This window comes from Atheta coriaria, unplaced genomic scaffold (genome assembly GCF_025399875.1).
Source record: "Atheta coriaria isolate IRGN ID8LTWV9N9 unplaced genomic scaffold, Caltech_Dcor_3.1 hic_scaffold_6_pilon, whole genome shotgun sequence".
Classification (NCBI taxonomy): Eukaryota; Metazoa; Arthropoda; class Insecta; order Coleoptera; family Staphylinidae; genus Dalotia; species Dalotia coriaria.
Window position 1 is genome coordinate 6,032,634 of NW_027045448.1, and position 24,002 is coordinate 6,056,635.

The 24,002-nt window shown below is 37.6% G+C and overlaps 4 protein-coding genes and 2 long non-coding RNA genes across 12 annotated transcripts; 3 read left to right on the forward strand and 3 right to left on the reverse strand.

Annotated features, from left to right (window-relative positions):
- The first annotated feature begins 110 nt into the window (after positions 1 to 110).
- Positions 111 to 1,385, forward strand: LOC135793965 (uncharacterized). The gene is made up of 3 exons (XM_065305088.1): positions 111 to 649; positions 709 to 966; positions 1,015 to 1,385. The coding sequence occupies exons 1-3, from the start codon at positions 331 to 333 to the stop codon at positions 1,329 to 1,331; spliced, it is 894 nt and encodes a 297-aa protein (XP_065161160.1). The 5' UTR covers positions 111 to 330; the 3' UTR covers positions 1,332 to 1,385.
- Positions 1,386 to 1,814: 429 nt separating this feature from the next.
- LOC135793963 (cGMP-dependent protein kinase, isozyme 1-like) lies at positions 1,815 to 6,410 on the forward strand. 2 transcript variants are annotated; one of them, XM_065305082.1, is made up of 9 exons: positions 1,815 to 2,159; positions 2,264 to 2,280; positions 2,629 to 3,345; positions 4,074 to 4,264; positions 4,332 to 4,612; positions 4,672 to 4,841; positions 4,903 to 5,870; positions 5,932 to 6,120; positions 6,178 to 6,410. In XM_065305082.1, exons 3-9 carry the CDS (start codon positions 2,653 to 2,655, stop codon positions 6,338 to 6,340), a joined length of 2,655 nt encoding a protein of 884 aa, XP_065161154.1. In that variant the 5' UTR covers positions 1,815 to 2,159; positions 2,264 to 2,280; positions 2,629 to 2,652; the 3' UTR covers positions 6,341 to 6,410. The 2 variants fall into 2 exon arrangements, with proteins under 2 accessions (XP_065161154.1, XP_065161153.1); XM_065305081.1 differs by having other exon boundaries at positions 1,816 to 2,159; positions 2,211 to 2,280.
- On the reverse strand, positions 4,039 to 6,618 carry LOC135793968 (uncharacterized). Of its 3 annotated transcripts, none has more exons than XR_010548758.1 (5): positions 6,482 to 6,618; positions 6,303 to 6,352; positions 5,034 to 5,169; positions 4,641 to 4,796; positions 4,039 to 4,586 (listed from the first exon to the last, which is right to left on the reverse strand). It is a non-coding gene; the product is annotated as an uncharacterized lncRNA (long non-coding RNA). The 3 variants fall into 3 exon arrangements; XR_010548759.1 differs by having other exon boundaries at positions 4,641 to 4,958; XR_010548760.1 differs by having other exon boundaries at positions 5,034 to 5,468.
- On the forward strand, positions 6,603 to 19,878 carry LOC135793964 (phosphatidylcholine:ceramide cholinephosphotransferase 2-like). Of its 4 annotated transcripts, XM_065305084.1 has the most exons (8): positions 6,603 to 6,740; positions 6,818 to 7,022; positions 9,746 to 9,916; positions 17,572 to 17,987; positions 18,051 to 18,261; positions 18,316 to 18,590; positions 18,664 to 18,839; positions 18,908 to 19,878. In XM_065305084.1, exons 1-8 carry the CDS (start codon positions 6,701 to 6,703, stop codon positions 19,058 to 19,060), a joined length of 1,647 nt encoding a protein of 548 aa, XP_065161156.1. In that variant the 5' UTR covers positions 6,603 to 6,700; the 3' UTR covers positions 19,061 to 19,878. The 4 variants fall into 4 exon arrangements, with proteins under 4 accessions (XP_065161156.1, XP_065161158.1, XP_065161159.1 ...); XM_065305086.1 differs by lacking the exons at positions 6,603 to 6,740; positions 6,818 to 7,022; positions 9,746 to 9,916 and adding an exon at positions 11,703 to 11,823; XM_065305087.1 differs by lacking the exons at positions 6,603 to 6,740; positions 6,818 to 7,022; positions 9,746 to 9,916 and adding an exon at positions 12,218 to 12,538.
- Positions 19,879 to 20,953: 1,075 nt separating this feature from the next.
- On the reverse strand, positions 20,954 to 21,822 carry Ppcdc (phosphopantothenoylcysteine decarboxylase). Its single transcript, XM_065305089.1, has 3 exons — positions 21,584 to 21,822; positions 21,324 to 21,527; positions 20,954 to 21,247 (listed from the first exon to the last, which is right to left on the reverse strand). Exons 1-3 carry the CDS (start codon positions 21,674 to 21,676, stop codon positions 20,990 to 20,992), a joined length of 555 nt encoding a protein of 184 aa, XP_065161161.1. The 5' UTR covers positions 21,677 to 21,822; the 3' UTR covers positions 20,954 to 20,989.
- Positions 21,823 to 21,978: 156 nt separating this feature from the next.
- On the reverse strand, positions 21,979 to 22,981 carry LOC135793970 (uncharacterized). Its single transcript, XR_010548761.1, has 2 exons — positions 22,363 to 22,981; positions 21,979 to 22,105 (listed from the first exon to the last, which is right to left on the reverse strand). It is a non-coding gene; the product is annotated as an uncharacterized lncRNA (long non-coding RNA).
- Positions 22,982 to 24,002: the final 1,021 nt, after the last annotated feature.

Genomic DNA, 24,002 nt, shown 5'->3' on the forward strand with positions numbered 1-24,002 from the left:
CATATTAGCGCCGTAGTCAAAACTCACGCATTGCAATAAAGCATCATCGTTTAGTTTTCGCAAACACAAATTACTTCTAGTAAATACGACTTTCATGAATGGTCCAAGCAAAATATCATTCAAGGAGCACCATTCAAACAACCATGACAACACAACAAGACAAGTTTTGACACAAGCTGACAGTTGTGATACGTGATATCATGTGTCAATCATTGATGTTCAATGAAACGGTATTTCGATGAAAAAACACCTTGACTTTCATTTTATTCTATATTTTTTATACCGTTATTGATCTTAATTGCCTCCGGCTTTACGGAAGAGGATGTCCCGATGCGCTGGTACGCTCCAAGAAAAAATCTAAAAATAAACAGTATTTCCTATGGACGCAGACATCCCGGGCACTTGCGGCAGAAGCGAACGGCTCCAGCTGAAGCCACCGCCTCCACCTTCGACATCTCGGATTTTGATAGATACAAACGTGAAAAACTAATGTTGGAGAAGCTGAATATGATTCAATCTTTACTCAAACAGAGAGACGTCAGTAAAGATCTACATCAAGCTGATTCCAATCCTGCTGTTTTACTAGATCATGTTTTAAAAGAGGTTTCCGCATTAAAAACTGGTGCCAAATCGGGATCAACGAATTCATGTATTAATACAAAATCAATGAAAATTAATCAGATTTTAATAAAATTATAATTTTTATAGCGGATTGTAACATCGAGGGCCAATGGTTATCTGAATCTGCAGGAGGGTTATTTACACTTAATAAAATGGTTGGTATGAGTGGACAGGAACGCCAGGAAATGCCATTAGAACGCAAGCGGTCCCACGACCACGTGCATAATGGTTTTATGAGCTTTAAAGATTGGAACACTACGCTTACATATCCATACGCGAATAATTCTCAGTATATTATCATCAACGGATGGAATAATCGCGATCAAATACTAGCTACTTTCATGGGTGAGTTAAATTTTCGCCTCTGGGGTTTATCTCACGCTAAAATTTTAGGTGAGTGCCGAGTTTGTCGAAAAAGGGAGCTTTTGCAAGGTAATTGGTTGATTGTAAGTCATTCAAGAGATTGTGAAAGCTTAGGAACCACCGCAAAGTTAATCAGTGATGTTTTCCGACGTGATAATATCGACAAATTGCGTAAACAACACTTGAGTGAATTAAACACAAAGAAAAACAATGGTAAGAAAGGAATTAGTTTTCCTAAAACTACAAATGCACCAGCGTCAGCGTCAGAGCCTGTAGCCACAGAGGAACATACTACAAAAAAGACTAAATCAGCAAAGCCAACATCGCTACATATTAAACTACATTAATTTATTGTAAAGCATTTAATTATATATAATATTCTACAAGTGTTTCAAACGTAATGAGGTGTTAATGTCTTGGCCATGACTTTGATCTGTTTTACTTCAACAGTTTCCACGTTCCCAGGTTTGTACAAATCTATAAAATCCTGAAATATCCTTGATTTTCTACCAGACGCGTATTTGTGCTTCCATCTAGTGTGTACTAGTAAACTAAAGAGTCCTACTACTACCACACACTATTTTATCTTAACTAGGTACAACTTTCAAACGTGTTGAAATATTCCACTGAATTACTCAACGTCGTGCAAACCGTGTGGCAAACAAACAATTTAAAACATTTGTCCTCTAACAAGTCACTACATTCAATATATTTATGTATAATTACCGCGACAGGTAAAATTTATGCGCGAAATGTACGCATTTGTTCACTTCGGAACATATTTTCCACACAGGGTCTTACCGATAACAAAAACAATAGTATTTAAACATGTTTACGCTGTGCGCAGGTAATGAGCATGCAAATGAATCAATTATGAAGTACATTGTATGCGCATCGTCGGCAACGGTGTATGCGGTGAAACGTATGCTAACAATTTAATAAACGATTTCGGCTTTATTTAGGTAATGATAAGATTACAGCGGAGAACACAAGTAGAAAACAAGGCCGGCAATAATCGTGCAGGATTAACACAACCAGGAGCAGCGACAAACAGCGCCGTCGCGGTGGTCACGGACGATTTCGTGATCTAACAATAAAAGTGATAATTTTACGAAATATTGTGCGACAACATCGCCGCCGGCTGGTACAAAATGTACGCGTCGAAGTAAACACCGGTAAATACTCTGGTCGCTATCGCCGCTGCTTTTTTTTTATTGTTATTGTAGAGTGAATTCGGGCATTGTGCGAGTTATTCTTATTCTTTTGTGGCGCATAACAGATCACCTACAAGTTCAGGTGGGTCAAATATAAAAATATATTCTTTACAATATTTTTTGTGTTACTGCTCATAAAAGTCTGCTTTAGTTGGATTATTTTAACCGTTGAAGCAAACATTTATTTAATACGGAAAATAATATGATAGTTGAGAGTAAATTCTCTGTATAAAACAATTATAAAAATTGTAAACAAAAAATATTGTTTTGAAAAGTTGTGTGTATACAAAAGGTGTTTTAAATTATGAATATCTTTTGTATTTGCGCATGACGTTCATGAATATATTTTCTTTTTTTACAAAAAATATGTTTCCTTTTGTTGATTGTTGTGGCTATTTTGACTTGTGAGTTGTTTTTCTTGGCCCGGCAGTTGTGCGTATTCGTCGCGGTAGCAATGGAGACGGGGGGCTGCCGCGCCGAAGTCGCGGCGCCAACCCCACCATTGCGCGTCGCGGCGCGCACCTCATCCACTGGCAACGAGGGCGCCGTTACACCTGTGGCGGCAAGACGATTTAAAACCACCCACACGTGCGGCAGTCTGTTCGCGAATTGCGGCTGCTCGCGCTTCCAAAGAAACCATGCCGACGACAAGAAGAGATCCTCCAGTCCGTCAGTTAACTACAGTCGCTATCGTTCGCATGAGAAGCGTCTCTCCAATCCGGAAGTGAGTCTTGTGGAACCCGCCGAGGAGGTTACCCCCAGTCAATTGCTCTTGCCATTGATACGGCCAAAGTACAAACGATCGCAGACACAATCGGAATCATCGGAAGACATCGCCAGGAAGTTTTTGCAAGATTTTGGTATTTTGGGACCAATGGGTAACGGCGTCACCTTACACCGGAAGGTGTCCTTAGACGCTGCACACAAACGCGTAGTGCCTGAAACACCAGCAAAGGACCAACTCACACAAACCATACCATCAGATTACGAGTATTTGAAAAACATTGTGCCAAAGTTAGAGAAAGATTTGAGAGATTTAGAAATCAAAAATGGCACCCTCAATTCCGAGTTGCATACAACACGAAAAGAATTACAAATTAAAGACGCCGCGGTTTTGAAATATCAACGAGAAGTTCACAAGTTAAAGGTACACATATTTATTTATTATTATCGACATCTTAGAACTAAACTGCGTAGAAAACAATAAACTTAGAGGGACGCTTTATATGCGTAACACCTATTGTTTGGTTTTGATGATCTGAAGCGCTCAAGAGCTACTTTTGTCGTGTGCACGTCCTGAACACGCATTGTCGTTGTCCTGATAAGGACGTTTCCGCCGCAAGGTGTCATCATGTTAACATTGGAGCATACAATTTCGATCTCTTATATCGCCCCCTTGAGAATCAAAACTCTATTTACTTGCTTCATTGCTTGCAAATTAATACTCGAAGTGTGTGGGTGTATGTTGTGTTGCCGAACAATAATGACCCATACACGCAAATGGATCAAGGTCAAGGCTTGAATACATTTTGACCGAATCAACCGTAAACTGCGAAAGAATGGGTATAAAATAAAAAGAATCTAGGCGAAAATCACGCAAACCGCGCCGATTTAATGGTGAATATGTTGTACGCCGGCGACGTAATCGTCCTGCGTCCTACTTATTTATTCGTATTATAATAGCGGGATGGCGTGTTGGTCGTTCCGGCCTAATTTTCCCTCACCTCTTTCTTGCTATAATCGAAAGCGTTTCGTTGATAATGTATTTACATACGTACGGTTCAATGATACGCTCCACGAATAATTTCTTTGCTTTTATTATCAAATAATTACCAAATCATTATTTTGATTTACAATCTCATTTATTTCGAATAGAGCGTTCTGCAGCAAACGACATCAAAGCTCAATAAAGAAGCCGATATACTTTCGACTCTCCATCAAGTCTCCTCGTCGTTATCACCTCATGGAACATCTTCAGCGAAGAAACAAGGTGTATCCGCCGAGTCCAGCGAGTCATCAGGAGCTCCCGGCGATATTACCATACCAAAATTTGAAAAAGATTTCAGGTAGATATTTCCAGCCGCCGACGGCGTTTACAAATCACTTCACATCCAGTAATTCATTGTGGTACAGATCGAAGCAGCTTATTAAGGACGCCATCCTAGACAATGACTTCCTCAAAAATTTAGACTCGTGCCAAATTCGCGAAATCGTCGACTCCATGTACCCGCGCGGGTACCAGAAAGGAACGTATGTTATCCGCGAAGGAGATAATGGCGCACATCTGTTTGTCTCCGCAGAGGGTGAATATGAGGTCATCAAAGATGGTAACGTCTTGGGGCGCATGGGTACCGGGAAAGCATTCGGGGAACTTGCCATACTCTACAACTGCACAAGAACAGCCTCTATTAGAGGTTAAACTCTTTTATTTATCATATTTACATGGGTATAATATAAAGTAATTAAATTTTAGTTGTAAGTGATTCGAATGTTTGGGTACTTGACCGTAAAGTCTTCCAACAAATCATGGTACGAACAGGATTGCAGAGATTAGAAGATAACATCAACTTTTTGCGATCGGTTCCTCTACTGCAAAATCTAAACAATGATGTTTTAGCAAAAATTGCTGATGTGCTTGAAGTTGTAAGTTCTTGGTTTAAACAAAAATTTTATGAGATATTTTATGTTATTATTAAATTATTAGGAGTTTTATCCAAGTGGTGCATATATAATTCGTCAAGGTGCAACTGGTGACACATTCTTCATTATGAGCAGCGGCCGGGTAAAAATCACTCAACGTAAACCAGGCACTTTAGAAGATGAACAAATACGTACCTTACAACGTGGTGATTATTTCGGAGAGCAAGCTTTGTTGAAAGAAGACTACCGCACTGCTTCCGTGATAGCTCTTCATCCAGGTGTAGAATGTTTAACCCTAGACCGCGATTCTTTCATTCAACTCATCGGGGACCTAAGCGAAATCAAAGAAAAAGATTACGGTGACACACATCGTAAACTAGCGCGTCCAATTAGCAGTTCCAATATGCAGGAACTAGCTGAATATGATTATATTCAATTGGACGATTTAGATGTGGTTGCTACTTTGGGTATAGGTGGTTTCGGACGTGTGGAACTCGTGCAGTACTCCAGGGACCAATCCCTAACATTCGCTCTCAAGTGTCTTAAGAAGCAGCATATCGTAGACACACACCAACAGGAACATATCTTCAGTGAAAAGAGTGTCATGATGGGATGTCGTAGTAAATTCATCTGCAGAATGTATAAAACGTTTAAAGATGCGAAATATGTTTACATGCTACTGGAAGCGTGTCTTGGTGGTGAGGTATGGACGATTCTAAGAGATCGGAGTTGTTTTGATGAATACACCACCCGGTTTATTACTGCTTGTGTTGTGGAAGCATTTGATTACCTACATGCGAGAGGTATAATCTATAGAGACCTAAAACCAGAGAATTTACTGCTGGACGGTAAAGGTTATGTTAAATTAGTCGATTTTGGTTTTTCAAAACGCTTAGGATACAGTAGTAAAACATGGACGTTTTGTGGTACACCAGAGTATGTTTCGCCCGAGACTATTCTCAATAAAGGACATGATCGTGCTGTTGATTACTGGGCATTGGGTATATTGATGCATGAATTACTCACTGGAAAGTGAGTATTGGAAAATGTTTTAAACCAAATTAGAATAAATATATATTATATTATATTTTAGTCCGCCATTTGCTGCAAATGACCCGATGCGTACATACAATCTCATATTGAAAGGTATAGATATGATTGACTTTGCGAAACACAATATAAGCAGGACAGCGCAGAGTTTGATCAAGAAATTGTGTAGAGATCTACCGTCTGAAAGACTCGGATATCAACGAGGTGGTATTCAAGATATTAAAAAACATAAGTGCGTTATTCATGCAATTATTATGTGAATTACGAAATTAACAGGTTTAAATTATAGATGGTTTCAAGGATTTGATTGGGATGGTCTTATTAGTGGTAATTTACAAGCTCCGATTGTACAATCAATAAGAGGACCTTCGGATTTTACTAATTTTGACACGTTTAGCAAAGATAATAACATACCTGCTGATGAGACCTCTGGCTGGGAGAAAGATTTTTAAACCAACAATAACCTAGGACCAAATACCAAATATACAATTGTGACAATAAATAAAAACCTTTCATACCGTGTGTGAATGTGTAAACGTGTTTATTTTGTAATGCCGTGTTTAGTGCTTTATAATTCATGCGGTGAATCATACCTGATGTGTAAATAAGTAATTGGTACTTGTATACAATCTGGTAATGTCGTTTTCACTTCACAATTACGTCGTAATGGTAATGTACTCGTACATCCCGTGACATGAAATCAGTCAGTTGCATCGTGTCAGTATTGACGTGCACAATGTCATAAATTATACATTTTACACAATTTGGTATTCGTCTATGCATTCTTCATTTCGTCCCGTTCGACCCGTTTGATGAAAATTCGCAATGCCCCAAATTCAACCGACTTGCAAAGTATGAGAATGAGGGTGGGTGCGATGCATTCACCGACACGTGGGGCAAACGTAACGCCACCTGTTCGCCTGTTGCAGAGCACCGCGAGGGAGACGCGTGCGCTACAACCACCACCACCGCAGCGACAAGCGACGCCGATGCCGCCGACGACGCAGGCATGACTAGAAACAGGTTTGGCGGCGCCGCGTTTAGTGAGCGCGGGCAGACGGCGATTCGATACCGAGGCGTCGACACCAACGCAGACGTCGTCGCCGCCAACGCCAACGGCGCGTCATGCGAAAGGTGCGAACAAATATCAATCATTTTTCTACGTTTATACAATTTTCGAAAAGAAATAATGCGACACGAATACCACGTTATTCTGTACGAGTTCATTTGAATGCGGTCGCTAAACACGCGCGTAAACAACACACGCGGCCAGGATAATTGACTATTTAAACAGTGCTCTATTTTGCTTTTTTGCAGTTGAGGTAAGAGATGTTTAAAAGGAGTATTTATAGACGAGCACAACACCAAGCACAGCACCAGACGCAGTACTTTTAACGCACAAGCCTTAAAAACATTACAAAATTTTTCAAATTTAACTTCAGTTATTAACATTTTTGCGTTGTTAGTGCTTTTTTACCGTTTGTTTGCCGTAGTATAACCTATTTGCTGAACGTAATAAAATTCAACACTGCAATTACCGGCTGAATAGCACCGCTGTGGTTCATATTTAAATTCATCAGATTTTCCAAGCCGATATACGATTTTATATAGAGTGCTGGCATAGTACGTCATTCGCCCACAACACAAGCGCAAATCGCCGCGCGCTGTGCGCTCCCTAATCGAATCTAAATTTAGTTTTTTGATGTTGAATAGGCTCCCGCTCAAAAACCCACAACAATGTCAGCGCATAAATAAAGCACCTACGCGTGTAATATAACGAACTATCAGTTCACATCAAAACTAGACTCATAATAAGGATAAAAAGCACACTCTTCACATTTTCTAATTACCGCATACTAATTAAAACGTCTTTTTTTTTAAACGCAGCAGTTCTTAATTGAGGTTAGCGTAGGCAACCAATAATACAAAACCAAATGAGAAGATCATTTATATTTATCAGCACCGGTTGACATGTCCATCTATTTCATTCCGACACGAGCAGTAAAAGTGCCATTTATTATTAATGAAGCTGTACGTGAGTGTGATTGTGGCGATTAGGAAAATATTTATGAACAACACCGTGTTTCCAATTAATTCCAACCAGAATACTATTTGTCCCATCAGCGTACGCGTACGACACTGAAATTGATGTGCGACATCAAACGACGTAAACGACTCGCGTACAATTTGTGTTCGCAACAAAACGAATTACGAATAATGCATGAAGGGAAAAATTGATGTTGTCCTGCGGCGCGCGCGTCTACTACATTTGTATTTTATACTCGTGGCGGATCAATCAAGTGCTTGGGAATGTAGACGATGCAAACCCCTTTGTGTGATGGCTATTGTATCATGAACTATATATCGAAATGTTACTTTTCTATGATTGTGCGTTAATGGAGGCTTTGTTTCCTTTTACTTTTATGCATTAGTGCGTAAAATATCCAAAATGTCATGAAATAACCTCTAAATTTATTTCCCTTAACCTCAACACGTGGAAAATTAACCTGTAAATAAGCACATGCCAACAATGTCTTTATTTGGAAAATTAAACACCTGTCGAAGAAACAAATTATCGTGAAGTATCATGTGTGGCTCGTGTACAATACTTTACTACACTGCATACATTATTAATTCATTTTAACGGAATGAGTTTTTGATAATACGAGCCAAAGTTCCGCGACGCTTGTAAAACAAACATGTCTGACTCTTCAAAAGAATATTGATAGTCATAATTTATTAATACGAATTCATTTGCATTGCTTTACGATGATAAATCCAATAATTCCGCGAAACTCGCATACTTATATGATATTGCATGATAAATACATTGTTGCGCATCACATGAACGCAACATGTGTACTTTTTTATCAAACTGATAATTTTAATACGGTGCTATTATGAATTATCTTTCTATCCACATAAGCATCTGCACATTTTGATAATATCACAACCAGGATATTGACTATTGACGATCTGACTGATCAAATAAAATTGAGGAACATTTTTTGCCGTCAAGTTTTTGAATTCATTTTTGCGCGATGTCTGTAGCAGAAATAATCGATTGTACCTTTGTGCTGAGCCGTAATACGTAATATATAAATCGGTAATAAAAGCAGACGCTAAAGAGGAGCGGCGCCATTTATCTGTATCACCACACACACACATACTAACATATAGACGGCGTTTTACGACCGCCACTAAAACGTAAAACGCTCCGCAAGATTACGAAGCCAAAAGGAAGCGTCACACTCCCGTAAATTAATTAGGTCATTTCTGGATCGCCACGGAATGGCGCCATGCGGACACACCTAGCGAATATATTTATTCGCCTGTCAGGTTTGGTCTAGTCCTATCCTGTTTCGTGGTTGCACCCCCTCTTGAAGGACTTAAAAGGTTTCACTTTAATTCTGTTATGACAAAAAATGGAATATCATTTGTTTCCACGGCTGTCGTGTTGTAATACGTAGTTTCATATGTTAAATTAAGCACTAGGCTAAATTAAGTGTGATTATATTTATTAAAATTATTACATTTAAGTTTTAAGTCATTGAAATTATCTAACATGAAATTATCTCATATGAAATCTAAATTTGTCATCTGTGTAAATAACACTACTGTTAGTTTATTTGAAATGTAACGAATTTTAGTATTACCTACCAACTAGAAAGGAGATAACAATTACATTATATACATCAACACGTACTACTTTCATAATCAGTGATTCCTTGACAACAAAGCGGCGTATATCATATCACATTCATCGCGATGGAAAGTGCGTTGAATTAATTTGTTTGTGGTCGTCTCGACTTGACATGCGTGCATTAAAGTGCATTTGTGTGTGTTGTTGCTTACAGTGACGACAGTGACGTGCCGACTTCATCAAGCGAAGACAATAACGAATCGTCGGGGTCGTCAGTGGCCTCCGCATCGCCCAACCACCACCTTCAGCGTCGCCTCGTGGTCAATAATCTTCTGCAATTGATCCGCCGCCGGCAGCGGCTCGTTAACAATGCGCTTTCGAATCGGTGAGTTGAGTTTTCATTCATTTTATGCTTTACAGCGTTAAAAGTAAGGTAATAAATCATGTGATGTGGTGCGATTCAAATTTAAATGACAGGCGCTTTGTCACAACAAATAGATATTGTTTAATAGTAGACAATTTGCTTATAATGAAGTTTTGAATATTTTATAAAGTTAGAAATAAGCTGTTGGTGAAAAAAATTTGATTGTGTTTTAATTAAAAATTCTCCGTAAATAATCAAGTATTATTTGAAGTGTGCGCTGGAAATCGATTAAATCATAAGAGAATATAAAACTTCCACTCATTTGCACCCTTTTTATCGCGTTCAATCTGCGTCATCAGCAAAGAGTCTAGACTGGACTAGACGTTGTGAATCACACCACATGCTTGAAATGATTCATGAAAGCATCCAATTAAATCGAACAGCAATCTATTGGGAAATGTCTGTTTTGCAAAAACATTGTGAAATCGCTGCCTGCACGCTAAATATACCTAAATAGCAGTGTCGCGTAAAATGATCCAGTAGATTTCCTCATTGGACCCGTCTGTATCCTCTACGCATGCGCGTGCTACCCCGATCGCAAACCCACACACACACCTCCTCTGCCCGGCATGAATCAGGATATTGCGAAGGACGTGCACAACGATTTCGCGGTTGTGACGCTCACCATTCTCTCGTTCTCGCATTGTGCTCGTGTCATCTCGCGCGCCCTCCAATAATGACACTAACAATTAGCCGCCGAAGCCGACTGATGACAATAATCGCAACTAAAACATCGGGTCGCTTTACGCATCGATTTACAAGCGTGGAAGTGTGTCGATCAGCTGATTGCGCTTGTGGTTGGAATATGAGTGCTGTTTTAAGTGGTGGCGAGCGCGTGATAAGGAAACGAATTGTGCGCGGTGGTTGAAGTGGCGGCCCACTTTACTGATAGTGCGACGTGTTGGTGTTGAACTTTACGAATTCCGCATTAGATCGGCTGACGACAGCGTTGAAAAGGTCGCCGCGTGACATTTATATTTTCACGCCCGAGCGTCTTTTATCATCGAACTACGCCAACCCCGGGATGCGGGCGGATTGAACGAATGCATTTGTAAATAAGCAGCGCGCCGGCATCAACGCTGGCCGCACCCATATCTAATTATTTTTGTAATATTCAATTCGATTCGGGAATTGATTTTATGTCAGTTGCAGAAAAAATCAAATAACACAAACGGGGTCAATGTGACTAAAAAAATGTGCGATTGAAATGCACCTTGGTTGTCATATCATGCGCTTCCGCATGTTAACGAATTCAGACTTGTATTTATATAAAAATAAACAAAGAAAACCCAGAAGAAATACATTGATATAAATTTGGTGAACTAATTTAAATACGGCTCTGTGCTTCGGAATGAATTAAATTAAAATCTACGTGACGAAAATATTGATTGATTATATCGAGACGTTATACGTTTACGTACCGTTTGCTTAGTAGCTTAGTCGCATTACATTTGGAAAAATATTCTTCAAGAACAGTTCGTCCTGAATACTTTTGTCAAGCTGTCAGTCTTCCAAGCGTTTTAGTTCAACTCACTTCGAAGTGAGTTTACGACGTAATTTGTGCAATTAATGTTGTCAGATAGCGTATTCCCTGCGTTGTTTATTTGCTTTCGTGATATTTGTAAAAGTGCGCTCAGTGTTGGCAGCTTTTATGAATTTGTGCGAAAGTAACGTTTTGGAAAGCAGTTATTTTTGACAATTGGCACGCTAAGTTTCTGCCATTGCAATAAAACTTTTACAAAGTGGACTTGTTAAGTTCTAAACTAGAAGTGTGAGTTATTTCGTGAACTGAAGTTGATGTTCATCATAATGAAGTTGCAAATGATTGTCATCGAAACTGGAGAAAAGTGGAAGAAGGCTTTATTGAGGTGAGAATAAAAAGATATAAATTAATAGGTTAAGAATATATATAGGCAACCCAATTTACATGTCTCAAAGTATTGCTATTAGTTTAAAATGTATGCAACCCAGAAAACAAGTGTTTTTCATTGTTTAGTTTAAATTAAATATAAAAATTTAAACATGTGCGTATTATCAACAAACTGTAGATACATTTAAGTTTATTACCAGTTAATTGGTAAAAGCGATTACGTAAAAACCAGTTTTGCAGCAGAGTGTGCAGCTGGAAGCGTCGGAATTGGCACGAAATGGAAATTTCTCTTTAGTCATTGCAACTTAAAATTTCTCTCGAACTACTCTCACGTGTTACCACTACAGCGGCATTCCGAAGTTGGCAATTCACTTTCATCGTGCGAGTTGGAGTTAAATCAGTCGTAACATCAGAGGCAGTGCTGCAACAAGCAGCGCGCGCCAATCCATACCCATTCGAGCGCATTCGTGTAAACGTGTAAATACTCTAAATACACATCCAAGTGAATGGCGAATAAGACAATTAAAGCCGTATTGTATTACGTCGTTGGCGTGGGTAGAGCGGTAGCAGTAGCAGCACGCGTTCGAGTGGCGCGTAATTAGTCTCAAAACTGGCGAGCCCGGCGTCACGTCACTCAATTACAATTTCCATACGAGCATAATGAAGCCGGCTGTTGATGCTACACTCACACACGCACTCGACAGTCGAGATTTGTAAGTTTCCAACAGCGGTTGACTCATCTTGCATATATAGTGAATCCTTACAAAGAAACCCTTAAAGTGTGATGGTGTGATCGATTAAGTGAAGACAAACAGTGAAAAAAAAAACCTGCGGGAACGTACGAGTCGTCTTTCGATGTTTCAATCGATTGGTAGAGTCTTTGGTTGAGGTTTACTTTTCCCTTGATTGAATTTTTATTGAAACATCATTAAACATTGTGTGTGCTTGTGTGGATGTGTTTATGTAAATTACGCCGGGAACAGCGTTGTTTGTCTGAGATATTGTTATCGAAAGGGCAATTATATCGGCTGCCTCCAGAAACGCTTTGTTATCGTTGACAGTCGCAAGTTAATCAGTTAATGGCGCAAGCAAAGTGGTGAAATTCTGCAGGCCCACAGGAAGATCAAAAAAGTTATCGCCTATTCCTAGTAAATTTGCTGCGGAATTAACAAGTAAGATATATTGTTAGCATTGTTCAATACTATTAGTAATGTTTGTTCAATAGTTGAATCATCGATACGTGAACAACGCATTCTTGGAATAATCATAATTTATAAGCGAAAGCTTTGAATAAACACGTTTCGCTCATTTTATTAATAGTGTTATTTGTTTGAACTTTGATTACGAACTGAAATTATTTTCTAAATTTATCGCAAAGTGTTTATCAACATGCTGGATTTTTGGGATAAAATTTTTAGAATTTTGCTTTAAGATAATTCTTATATTCTTAATTCTTATATAATGATGATTATTAATGATTTATTTAATATTAAGATCAAACAAACAGTGTGTAACTCAAATAATCACACATGTATGTTACTTACATTTTTGAATTTATTTTATTAAGATTTAACAAAATATGCAAGCAAAAATGATAAAATTCAAATTTCCCGCTGTTTAGCCATGACGAAAAATTAAAATACAATTGGCATAATATAAGTGATGGACACAATTTTGCCTGTATAATACTTGCGAGGCTGTTTCGGTGATTAATATGCATATTTTAGATATACGAACCATGCGAACCTTTCCATCGAAATAGAATGAAGGAATTTACTTTACACGTTTGTTTTGATCAGCGCCTGTAAAGCATGTTCGATTCCCATAGCTAATTTACAGCTATTACAATAATATTTACAATTTACTGTTTGACAGCCACTGGGTTAATTGTTGCGAACGTGCCTTGACCCACCGATCATACGAGCGCATATTACGACGATTGTATACTCTTCACACGCTCAAGCACGTGTAATATAAACAAATGTGGGTAGTTTACAATAAAGCGTACTGTAGATGTATAGCAAGAATGTCACAGTTCACATTTCCACGCTAATAAGAATTTTATTTATTTCGTTTTTATTTTTATTTTGTTTATGTAATCACGTAATAGGTATATTAATTTTCATTTTTAAGTCCGTGAATTGTCGTATTAACACTTTAAAAATTCCATTTAGGCGAAAAATGTCGAAATTAAATAAAATTTTGATACAAAAGGTAGTTCAAAATGGAAATTTATAAGAATTTTACTTACGCTAACACAGAAAAACCTGAATTCTTTCAAAACAACTAAATTATGTTAAAAATTAAACCTTATTATCGCAGTTGTTGAAATAATTGTTGGAAATATTGCGTTTATCATTATCAAGTTCAACTTAAAGGAAACTTATTTTATGTTGACGTCAACGCAATCAGTAGTTGGAATGTGCGGTTGAAAGTAAAGAAATTAAAAAATTATGATAACAAAACTATTAACCATTGCGCTGTACGCGTATCTAAACTTGAAAATTTCAGCAAATAGGTAAAAACATCGGTCACTAACCCTAAACAGATAAAAACATCAAGTATTCCACTATAAACTACATACTAGTATAGTTGTAAAATAGATAAAAGAGGTTTGAATGAGATACTAATCATCGATAAGATAAAAACTTTAAAATAACGATGAGCAATTTTTTGATTGCTACAACTAGACATAATTGATATTATCTGTGATCCGAGTCCGGTCAGCACGTGGTGTGGTCAATGAGCAAGTTTGTAATTGTATCATTTAAAAACACTATCAGTGAATTTATGATTTGACAGCATGCATACCATAAAAAACCTTGAATTACACAAACCGAAATATAAATGATCACAATTGAGGTTATTGCAGTAAATAATTAGTGCCATCTATCTTCTAATAGTTTATTTGCTTGTAACCACATTTAAAACTGGTGTACCGCAATGTTTAATGTTTATTTTCACTAATCGTTTGTGTGCCAGCTACTAGAGTAAACTATCATTATCAATACGCGATACTTCACGTTATTTACCCGAATGTAATTAAACCATTACGTATTCCGGTGGATTCTTGAATTTTATTGTTTTCCTCAAGGTTGCTGCAAGCATTGTCAACACAATCGTGTATGTCATCACATATGTGACCCCACATAATTTGACGCATATGTCGTGTTTCTATAGATTTCGATATTGATTGGAAGAGCTAAAGTTTGGATTCTTCGGAATCATTTTTGTGACATAATTTTACTTTGACGTCGTTTGTCGTAATCGTCGTTAACATCCATCATGCACTCCAATGATTATTATTTATTAAAATATTTAAATTCATGTAGTTTGCTGCATTATTTATTTCTATGCACTTGTGATGCAAATAGCGATAGATATTTTTTGTCTTTTCAATTCGTGATGTAATTTACTCTCGTGATTCGGATTCTTTCCATCGGCGTGTTAATTGAGTGAAGCAAATCGCCCTTGAAATGTTTGAAACGCTTTAAACGCAGCGACCTTAGCAAATAGAATCACTTTGGAATGTAGGATGGCGGAGTCGCTTATTACTGAAGCAATCGCAGTTATTGTTGAAACAGTGCGCGCGCACTGCCCGTTAATAATAATACAACGCGGAGATGTAGCGCTCGGTGAAATCTGTTTTTAATTTCGAACCGAAGCATGTGGTTTATTATTCCAATCTCTCTATTTACATCAATCGTCTGTCTGTGCGCGTAATTCTGTAAATCAATATGGTTGTTAGCTGTAAGCTGTATCTGTGCCGCATTAAATTGTGCGGGCAATCGTACAACGGCTTTTTACATCCGTGCCAGACTCAATTTTTATTATTCCAGATCCCTTTTACAAATATCCACTGCTCTACTGACTCTACTCTATTGTACATTGTACCGTTCACTTAATAAATGCTCCAAATGAGAGATTTCCAAGCGGAAAACACATAATATAAGATGTTTTAGAGATGCTATTAAAAAAGCATTACTGAACCAGGTTTTATTTGTGAATTGTGAACGAAACAAACGTCATCGCAGTGATTCATTCAACAGTTCTCGAACGAAAAAAGAGTGCAACTGATGTAATGAATTAATCATTGCTTGTTATCAGTGGCCGACTGCCGTTGTTGCTGACGTTTGATGTTGGCTTGTATCTAACACGGCGAATTTCGGCGAAGTGTATCAACAAAACAAACTTGCGCAGTAAAACAGAACCGCACGGTTTCCGTTGGGCGCGACTTTCGACCGTTCGCCGCTGCCCGGCCAAGTGTACCAGCAAGCGTAGTCGTGTAACAAACAGAGATAGCGCCATATTTAAGCCGCATTTGCCTCTTTCCACTCACTGCGTCTCGTCACAAGCGAGTGAGTAAGCAGCGACATAAGCAGCATTTGCGCGTCAGCGGCGGCGGTGCGCGCAGCTCACTGTAGCAGTAATCAAGACTTTTTTTTTTAATGTGTGTCCCGCTTTAACGTACTCAGCCCTCATTCCTTCCAGTGCTCATCACTGCAAGCAACCTGTGACTTAGTTTTCGAAAACGCGTTAGCTTATCAGCCGCGCTAGTGATATTTGTGCGGGGGCGATGTTAGACTGTTGGCGATCTGCGCGGTAAATATGTTACGGTCACAGGTTCCAATGGTGGTCCGGTGAATAATTTCGCCAGCAAGTACAAAGTGTTGTTTTCTCGCATCTCGGACGCGTCACGTATACACTCTGTCTCGTTGGACAGGGAGAGAACGAACACTTGTTGAATGAGGTGGCGACCCTGCAACGGTATCCGAAGAGAATCTCAATAACGGTCTCCAAAGCGCATGATGAGCGCAATCATAACCTTAAAGGAATTACTCAAGTCGCCACTTGCGGAACTTAAGTAACATTGACGAGATGTAAGTTAACACCGATCGTGTGTTTATGCAAAATGCGCAAAAATTGCGAAATCATCTAATTGGTGATTCTGTTTAAGTGCTAACTATGCGTTAAGCGTTCCATGTAGTCAATGTCAATTATCAATACATACCACATAAATAATTTATATAGTTGTATGTATCGGGCATGTGACGCTGTTCGTAACTACAGTTGATATTTGCTACCTGTGGAGTTAGTAAAGCAGCAGTATGTGATAATGAATGTCACGCATTTGAAAAACGTACAAATTTGCAATTCCTGCACCTTCCCACTTTTTTGCCTAGTAAATCAACGAATATAATTAAATGATTTGTTTTGTTTAGTTTTATGCGTTTTTGGCAAAACCTTGGAAGCAAAATTAGCAAAACGATTGCACACCGCATTGTCGATCCGCAGTTATACGAGTAAAATTTCGGGTATCATTCTCTAGTTAATTACAATGCATACAACATTTGCAGTTATCGTTAAATTAAATTATAAAAATAACGTGGGTCCCTTGTAGGAGGCCTTTGTTCAATTTACAACCTGCGCGCGCTAATTAACAGCGCAGTTACGCAGGTGCCTCAACGAAATAACGAATATGCAAAATATTGATAAGAATCGAAGCCTTGGTGTGACAGGTTGGCAGTATCTATTAGAATATTTAAAAACAAGTTTTCAAAACGTTGATAGCCTCCGCCATGTACTTACGAGGTGTGATGTTGAAAAAGAGTGGCTGCGAGCGCCGGAAAATTATGACGGCTTTCACCATTGAGAGACCAGAAATGAGGTTTACGATAATAATATTTGTTGTATTAAACAACGCGTGAAGTGATTATAGTAATAATGATGTGTATGTGTGTTGCAGAATGGTTCTTGAACCCAAATTCGCTGATTATGGAAGTATACATTCAATCGGTGAAGTCGTCAATCGAGCACCGCATGATCAATCCGAAGTGGACAACGCAACCGCCGTCCACGATTTGATAGGCGTCAACGGCAACGCAGCCTTGCCGCAGCCGCAGCATCCACCCAGCCAGCAGCCGCCAGTGATGACACAGGGCGATCTCTACCAGCGCCAGCCGCTGCTGCCGACGCCGACGAAGGCGGACAAATGGGGCAGCGCTGGCCACCCGGACATTCATGAGTTCACAGTTGAGGAGGACGAGGACAACCTCTCTCTGCAACCGCACGCCGACCAGAATGGCATTATTAAAATCAACATGCCCACCCCTGTGCGGGAAGAGCCACGTTTTCCTCAGGAGCGTTGGAAAACGTTGATAGGTACAAATAAATTAAACTTACCTATCATTATGTATTTTATTACATATTGTTGTATCATTTCAGCATTGGTGATTATGTTCTTCAGTAGTTTATTAGTTTTAATCTCGCTGGCGACCACGCATGAGCGTGTCCCGGACCGCAAAGATTACGGCCCGTTGCCGGACATTTTCTTCGATCTTTTCGGCGTGCACGATTGGGGCCTCACTGTGTCCGAATATCTCATCATATTTGCCTTTAACTCGACGTTATTTGTTATTGTTTTGCACAAACATAGGTACTTTTGTTGTCATTAGTATAAATAACATGCTGACGGTAAAGTTATTTTCAGATTTATAATTGCACGTCGGCTGTTCCTAATCATGAGTCTTTTGTATATCTATCGCTCGGTGACAATGTTCGTCACGGTCTTGCCAATCTCCAGCACGACGTACTATTGTTCGCCGAAAAGCAATCACACCACAACGCTGGACATGGCGAAACGCGTCGTGCAAATGTTGTCCGGTATGGGGCTCTCCATCAACGGCAAGCAGACATATTGCGGCGACTTCATCTACAGCGGGCATACATTGACGATAGTTATAAGTTATTTGTTTATTTCGGAATGTAAGTGTTTTGTTTGTGTCTGCATGTGATTCAGCAGGAAGTAATTAATGCTTCTGTTATCTCTGGGTTATAGATACTCCTAAAAAATTGTATCTGGTACATTGGCTGTATTGGGCGGTTGCTGTCACTGGCGTGTTTATGTTGCAATGGTCTCGATCGCACTACACGATAGATGTGATTATCGCTTACTATGTGACGACCAGAATTTTCTGGATCTATCATACGTTGGCGAACAATAGTGGTCTGAAGGTAATTGCCTACGAAATGGTTGTTTAATCAGTGATGCATTTAATCAAATATGTTGGTTTCTCTTGCAGCAATCGTCGGAGAAAAATCTTCTGTGCCGCATGTGGTGGTTCAATTTGTTTCTGTACTTTGAGGGCAATGTGGGTGGTCAAGTTCCTAGGCAATGGCCGGACTGGCCCTTCCCTTGGCCCCGTCGACTACACGCGAAAAGCCGTGACAGTTAGTAGTCCGCCGCGATGGCGCACCTCAGTGAAGGAACTCTTTTATACTCCCGTCCTCCTTTTATTGTGAACGTTTTGATCATTCGATGGATCACTCGGCATATGCAACACAACAATAACTTCGAATGCACTGATGATACACTTTTTCACAGCAGATCATAGTAGAACAGAAATAAAATTATATACTTATTAATTTATACTAAAATTATGAAACAGATTGTGATAAATGGAAAATATAACTAGCGCCTTAAGTCTAAACTAAATATAAGAGATGTAAAATATTGTTTAGCTTTTAGATCAATGTAACTATATGTAAATATTTTATGAGGGAAGCGTAGTGTGCAGTTATTTGTAATCAAGAATTATAGTAGTGTTGGTACTGAAAGCAAACATTGTTACAACAACGCCCAACATTTGGATTCTCGAGCACGACGGACTTACTTAATTGAATGAAATTGGTGTTTGCTTTATGGAGTGCCGAAAATTGCTGTGTTGATATATCGTCTTGCCAAACAAGTGCCTAACATATAATATTCGGATTGGGAATATTTGCTTTGCGATATTTGGAATCTTCACATGTCACTTTGCACGCTTGGCATTTATCTGGAAACGCCCGGATTGAAATCAGTTCTAAATTTAATCGTTTGGCCTAAGTCCAAAACATGCCAATAACCAATAGCCAAGTTCAAAGTGTGGATCCAATTCAATCAACATCCAAATTGAATTGCAAGTCAACAATATGTTATTCGACAAAAGCGTCGGTCTTAGTTATTTGTTTAAATATTGTATTAAATCATTGGTATTAAAGGGCATCATTTGTATTTATCAGTTTCTTCTTCGGTCAAGCTTCACATGCAAACAATTCTATGTGTTTAGAAAACAAAGCTTGTGAAATATATGTGTCTATGGTTACATATCTCTAATTGCACATACTAAACACACGATTTGAGGATCACAAATTACGATAAATTTTGATAAAAAATATTAGGAATTTATCCATACAAATACTAATTTCACGTACACAGTGTAATCTTGTTAGACCAATGTATGTTTTTTATTTAGTCTATACATAAATATTTAATGTACATAACGCAAAACGTTTACACACCATTTAATTAGATTAGATATTAGCGAAATAGAAATGATCCACACACACACACACGGATTTGAAAATCATTTTCTAAATATATTAAAATTGAAGGACATGAAACATATTAAGCATTGAGAAGTAACCAATAATGTTTGTATACCTTTACTGAGTCATCTTGTAAATTGTAACATATCTAGACGATATAGTTTTTATCTATTACTTCTCTCTTTGTGTCAAGATTATATTATTTTATACATGATGCAAACCTGAAGACTAAACAAACCCTTAACGTGATGACGGTATACTTTTATATTGATTTTAAAAATAGTATCAATAGAACTTGTTTCACTTAAAAAATAGATAAAAGTCTGTGATGTGTAGCGAATTTTATGTTATGTTTTGCAACAGAAAAACTACTCTATTATAAATATATGTACATAGGAAATATGTACATGTTTAAATAATATTATTCAGTAATTGATGATTGTACATGTTGCTTCATCTAAGAAATAAGTTAGGGCATTGTATAAGAGAGTTTGGCAAATGCTCTTATTCTTTGGTTGGTGTAAAATTTTGACTACGATATTGCCGACACCTCAATCAATTTTAAGCTGATAAAATACTTTTACATTTCGCGGGATTAGTTGTATGTATGTAGAATGCTTGTATTCTTGTTTCAGAGTAAATTATTTTTAAAACTTGTTTTTAAGTTCATCAATCTTGGAACTGTCATATCTTCCAATTGGGTCATGTAGAAACAGAAGTAGAGGGAAAAGAAGTATCTTTATTTAAGGAAAAACATAAACTGCCCAGTTTATTAAATTTATTTTACAAATAACTACTTAATTTCGTTTTACAATATCACTGACTCTGGAAACAATTGTATCAACTTCTGCCATTGCTCCTACTCCAGTATCTCCACAAACCAAAGTCTTCTCAATCACTGGTATTAAATGATAACCCCAACTTAATAATTTTTCAATTTGTTCCTTAGTTAATGGATGAATATACATTTTGGTGTTCATTGCGGGGCAAAACACAAGAGGTTTTGATATATCCCAAGCCCTTACAGTGCTAGTAAGAAGATTATCACATATTCCCTAGAAACGCATTTCATGTAACTTCATAATCAAAAATTTATTATTTAGGATAACATTTTCAGTATATTATACATACATTTGCAATTTTAGCTAAGGTATTGGCATCTAAAGGTGCAATCAGTAAAATATCAGCCCATTTTCCTAGATCAATATGTAGAATTGGATCGCCCCTTTTATTCCATGCAGTCCATTCATCCTTGTCCTTGTAGATTTGAACAGAAGTTGGGATATCATTTTTATCAAAAAATTTGGTTGAATGTTCTGTTGCAATAATTAGCACCTAACAAAATATGTATGATTAATGCAATGTAATGCAATGAAATATGTTAAACCAACCTTAAATTTCTCAGTTTTTAAAAGTTGTTGAACAAGGCTAGGCAGTTTTATTGTAGCTACACTGCCAGTGCAACAAATTAGTATATTAATCATATTAAAAGCCTAATTTGGACCAATCTTCCTTGGCCATCAAATTATTCTCCATTCGGCAAGCCAGATAGTCTTGCGATTCCTTGCGACACTCGGAATTCTGGTTATCGTGAGTGTGCAAACAAGTCATGTACTTGATCATTAACTTTTTGCAGAGTCCTTCGTGATCTAATGGAAAGCTGCCCTTGTCCGGAGGCGTTGGCGTGAAGGTTTTTTGACCAAACGTCATAGACGCCATAATTCAAGTTGCGACAAGTTTGTCCGGAGATTCAGGTTGAATCGGGGCATTAATCGGAGGTTAAAACATGATAAGTTGGTGCAGTGTATTTGTTTTCACTTCAAAAAATCAAGGTGGCGCTAGTAATACCGATAAATGCGAATGATACTGTTTATGTTTAGTTGTTGTTTAGTTGTTTGTTACTGCCACGGTTACTGCCAATAATACTGGTTCATAGTCAATGGAACGCAAATGCACTCCAATAATCTGCGAACTTGTGCAACTAAAATTCAGTATCTACTTGATTTGGATTTACGATATTTGATTCAGGTATGTGAAATAATTAAATTCTTTATAGTCTCTAATTGTCTCTGAAAGTCAATTGATTTCAAACTTAGTGTTTGCGAATCTGTGTTTGGACACAATGTGTCAGTCTTTTTGGAAAACTAATTAAATATGGAAATTCATATACTTATGGCCGATAATAAATAAGCCGATAATAATAAAATTGTAGTAACAGTTCGTTTTGAGAATTTCAGACTAAATCATAAAGTTATTTGATCGTTACGCCTTTGTGTATAAACAAGTTTTGTATACGCTAGTAAAGTATCTACCTTAGCGCCGCCTCGTGGCTTATTTCTTAAATAGTGAGATCTAAAACCTTGAGTACCATATGTAATATATATACTAGTTAACCGGGCAAACGTTGTTTAGCCATATAAATTATTTCTAGTTTCTAGAAAAATTTTAGTGTAGACAAAGAGTAACTTACTTATTATAAGTGTGTAAGTATGTAAAACTTGATTAACTGAACTAATAGTGCCAAATACACTTAAAATTATAATGTGGTATTAAAAAATACATACAACTCTAAATATTTACTTTTTTATCACCAACCCCTATATTTTTAAAGCCATTTTGGTAATTTAATTTTTTTTCATCCCGCTCGAAGGAATGAGACTGAAGCCGGTCTTCTTTTTCACTCACACAATAAGACTTCTGTCACACCCTACACAGTTTTCGGCCATCATTATGGTATACGTATCAAGTGTAGTAAGTAACGTTTACAGTGGTTAACAACACTTTTGCGATTCATTTTATATTATAGATTACTATTTTATTCATAATAATAAAATTATTAAAGGTCGAAAATCGCGAGTAAAAGTGCTAAAAAGTGACATTTTTCAATTTTTGCCCATTTTATTCAAACGCGAATATCTCGTAAACTAAAAGAGATAATTAAGATCTGATCGCAGCGTCTTAATGTACGGACCAATCTCTATCAGATACGATAGTTAAAAGGAAAATCTGAGAGATGAAATTTTCATTCTTAAGAAAAAATTGCCAAGGGGGGGTGCATGATACTTTTATTCGACGATTTTTGAAAATTCATATCTCTTAAACTAAAAGCCATAGTAACCAACAAATTACTGATTATGATAGATTGGAAAATTCTGTATCAGATAAAAATATAAAATAATTATATTTCCTACAGTAAAAGGTGGAAAATGGCGACTAAAAGTGCTAAAAAGTGACATTTTTCAATTTTTGCCCATTTTATTCAAACGCGAATATCTCGTAAACTAAAAGAGATAATTAAGATCTGATCGCAGCGTCTTAATGTACGGACCAATCTCTATCAGATACGATAGTTAAAAGGGAAATCTGAGAGATGAAATTTTCATTCTTAAGAAAAAATTGCCAAGGGGGGGTGCTTGATACTTTTTTTCGACGATTTTTGAAAATTCATATCTCTTAAACTAAAAGCCACAGTAACCAACAAATTACTGATTATGATAGATTGGAAAATTCTGTATCAGATAAAAATATAAAATAATTATATTTCCTACAGTAAAAGGTGGAAAATCGCGACTAAAAGTGCTAAAAAGTGACATTTTTCAATTTTTGCCCATTTTATTCAAACGCGAATATCTCGTAAACTAAAAGAGATAATTAAGATCTGATCGCAGCGTCTTAATGTACGGACCAATCTCTATCAGATACGATAGTTAAAAAGGAAATCTGAGAGATGAAATTTTCATTCTTAAGAAAAAATTGCCAAGGGGGGGTGCTTGATACTTTTTTTCGACGATTTTTGAAAATTCATATCTC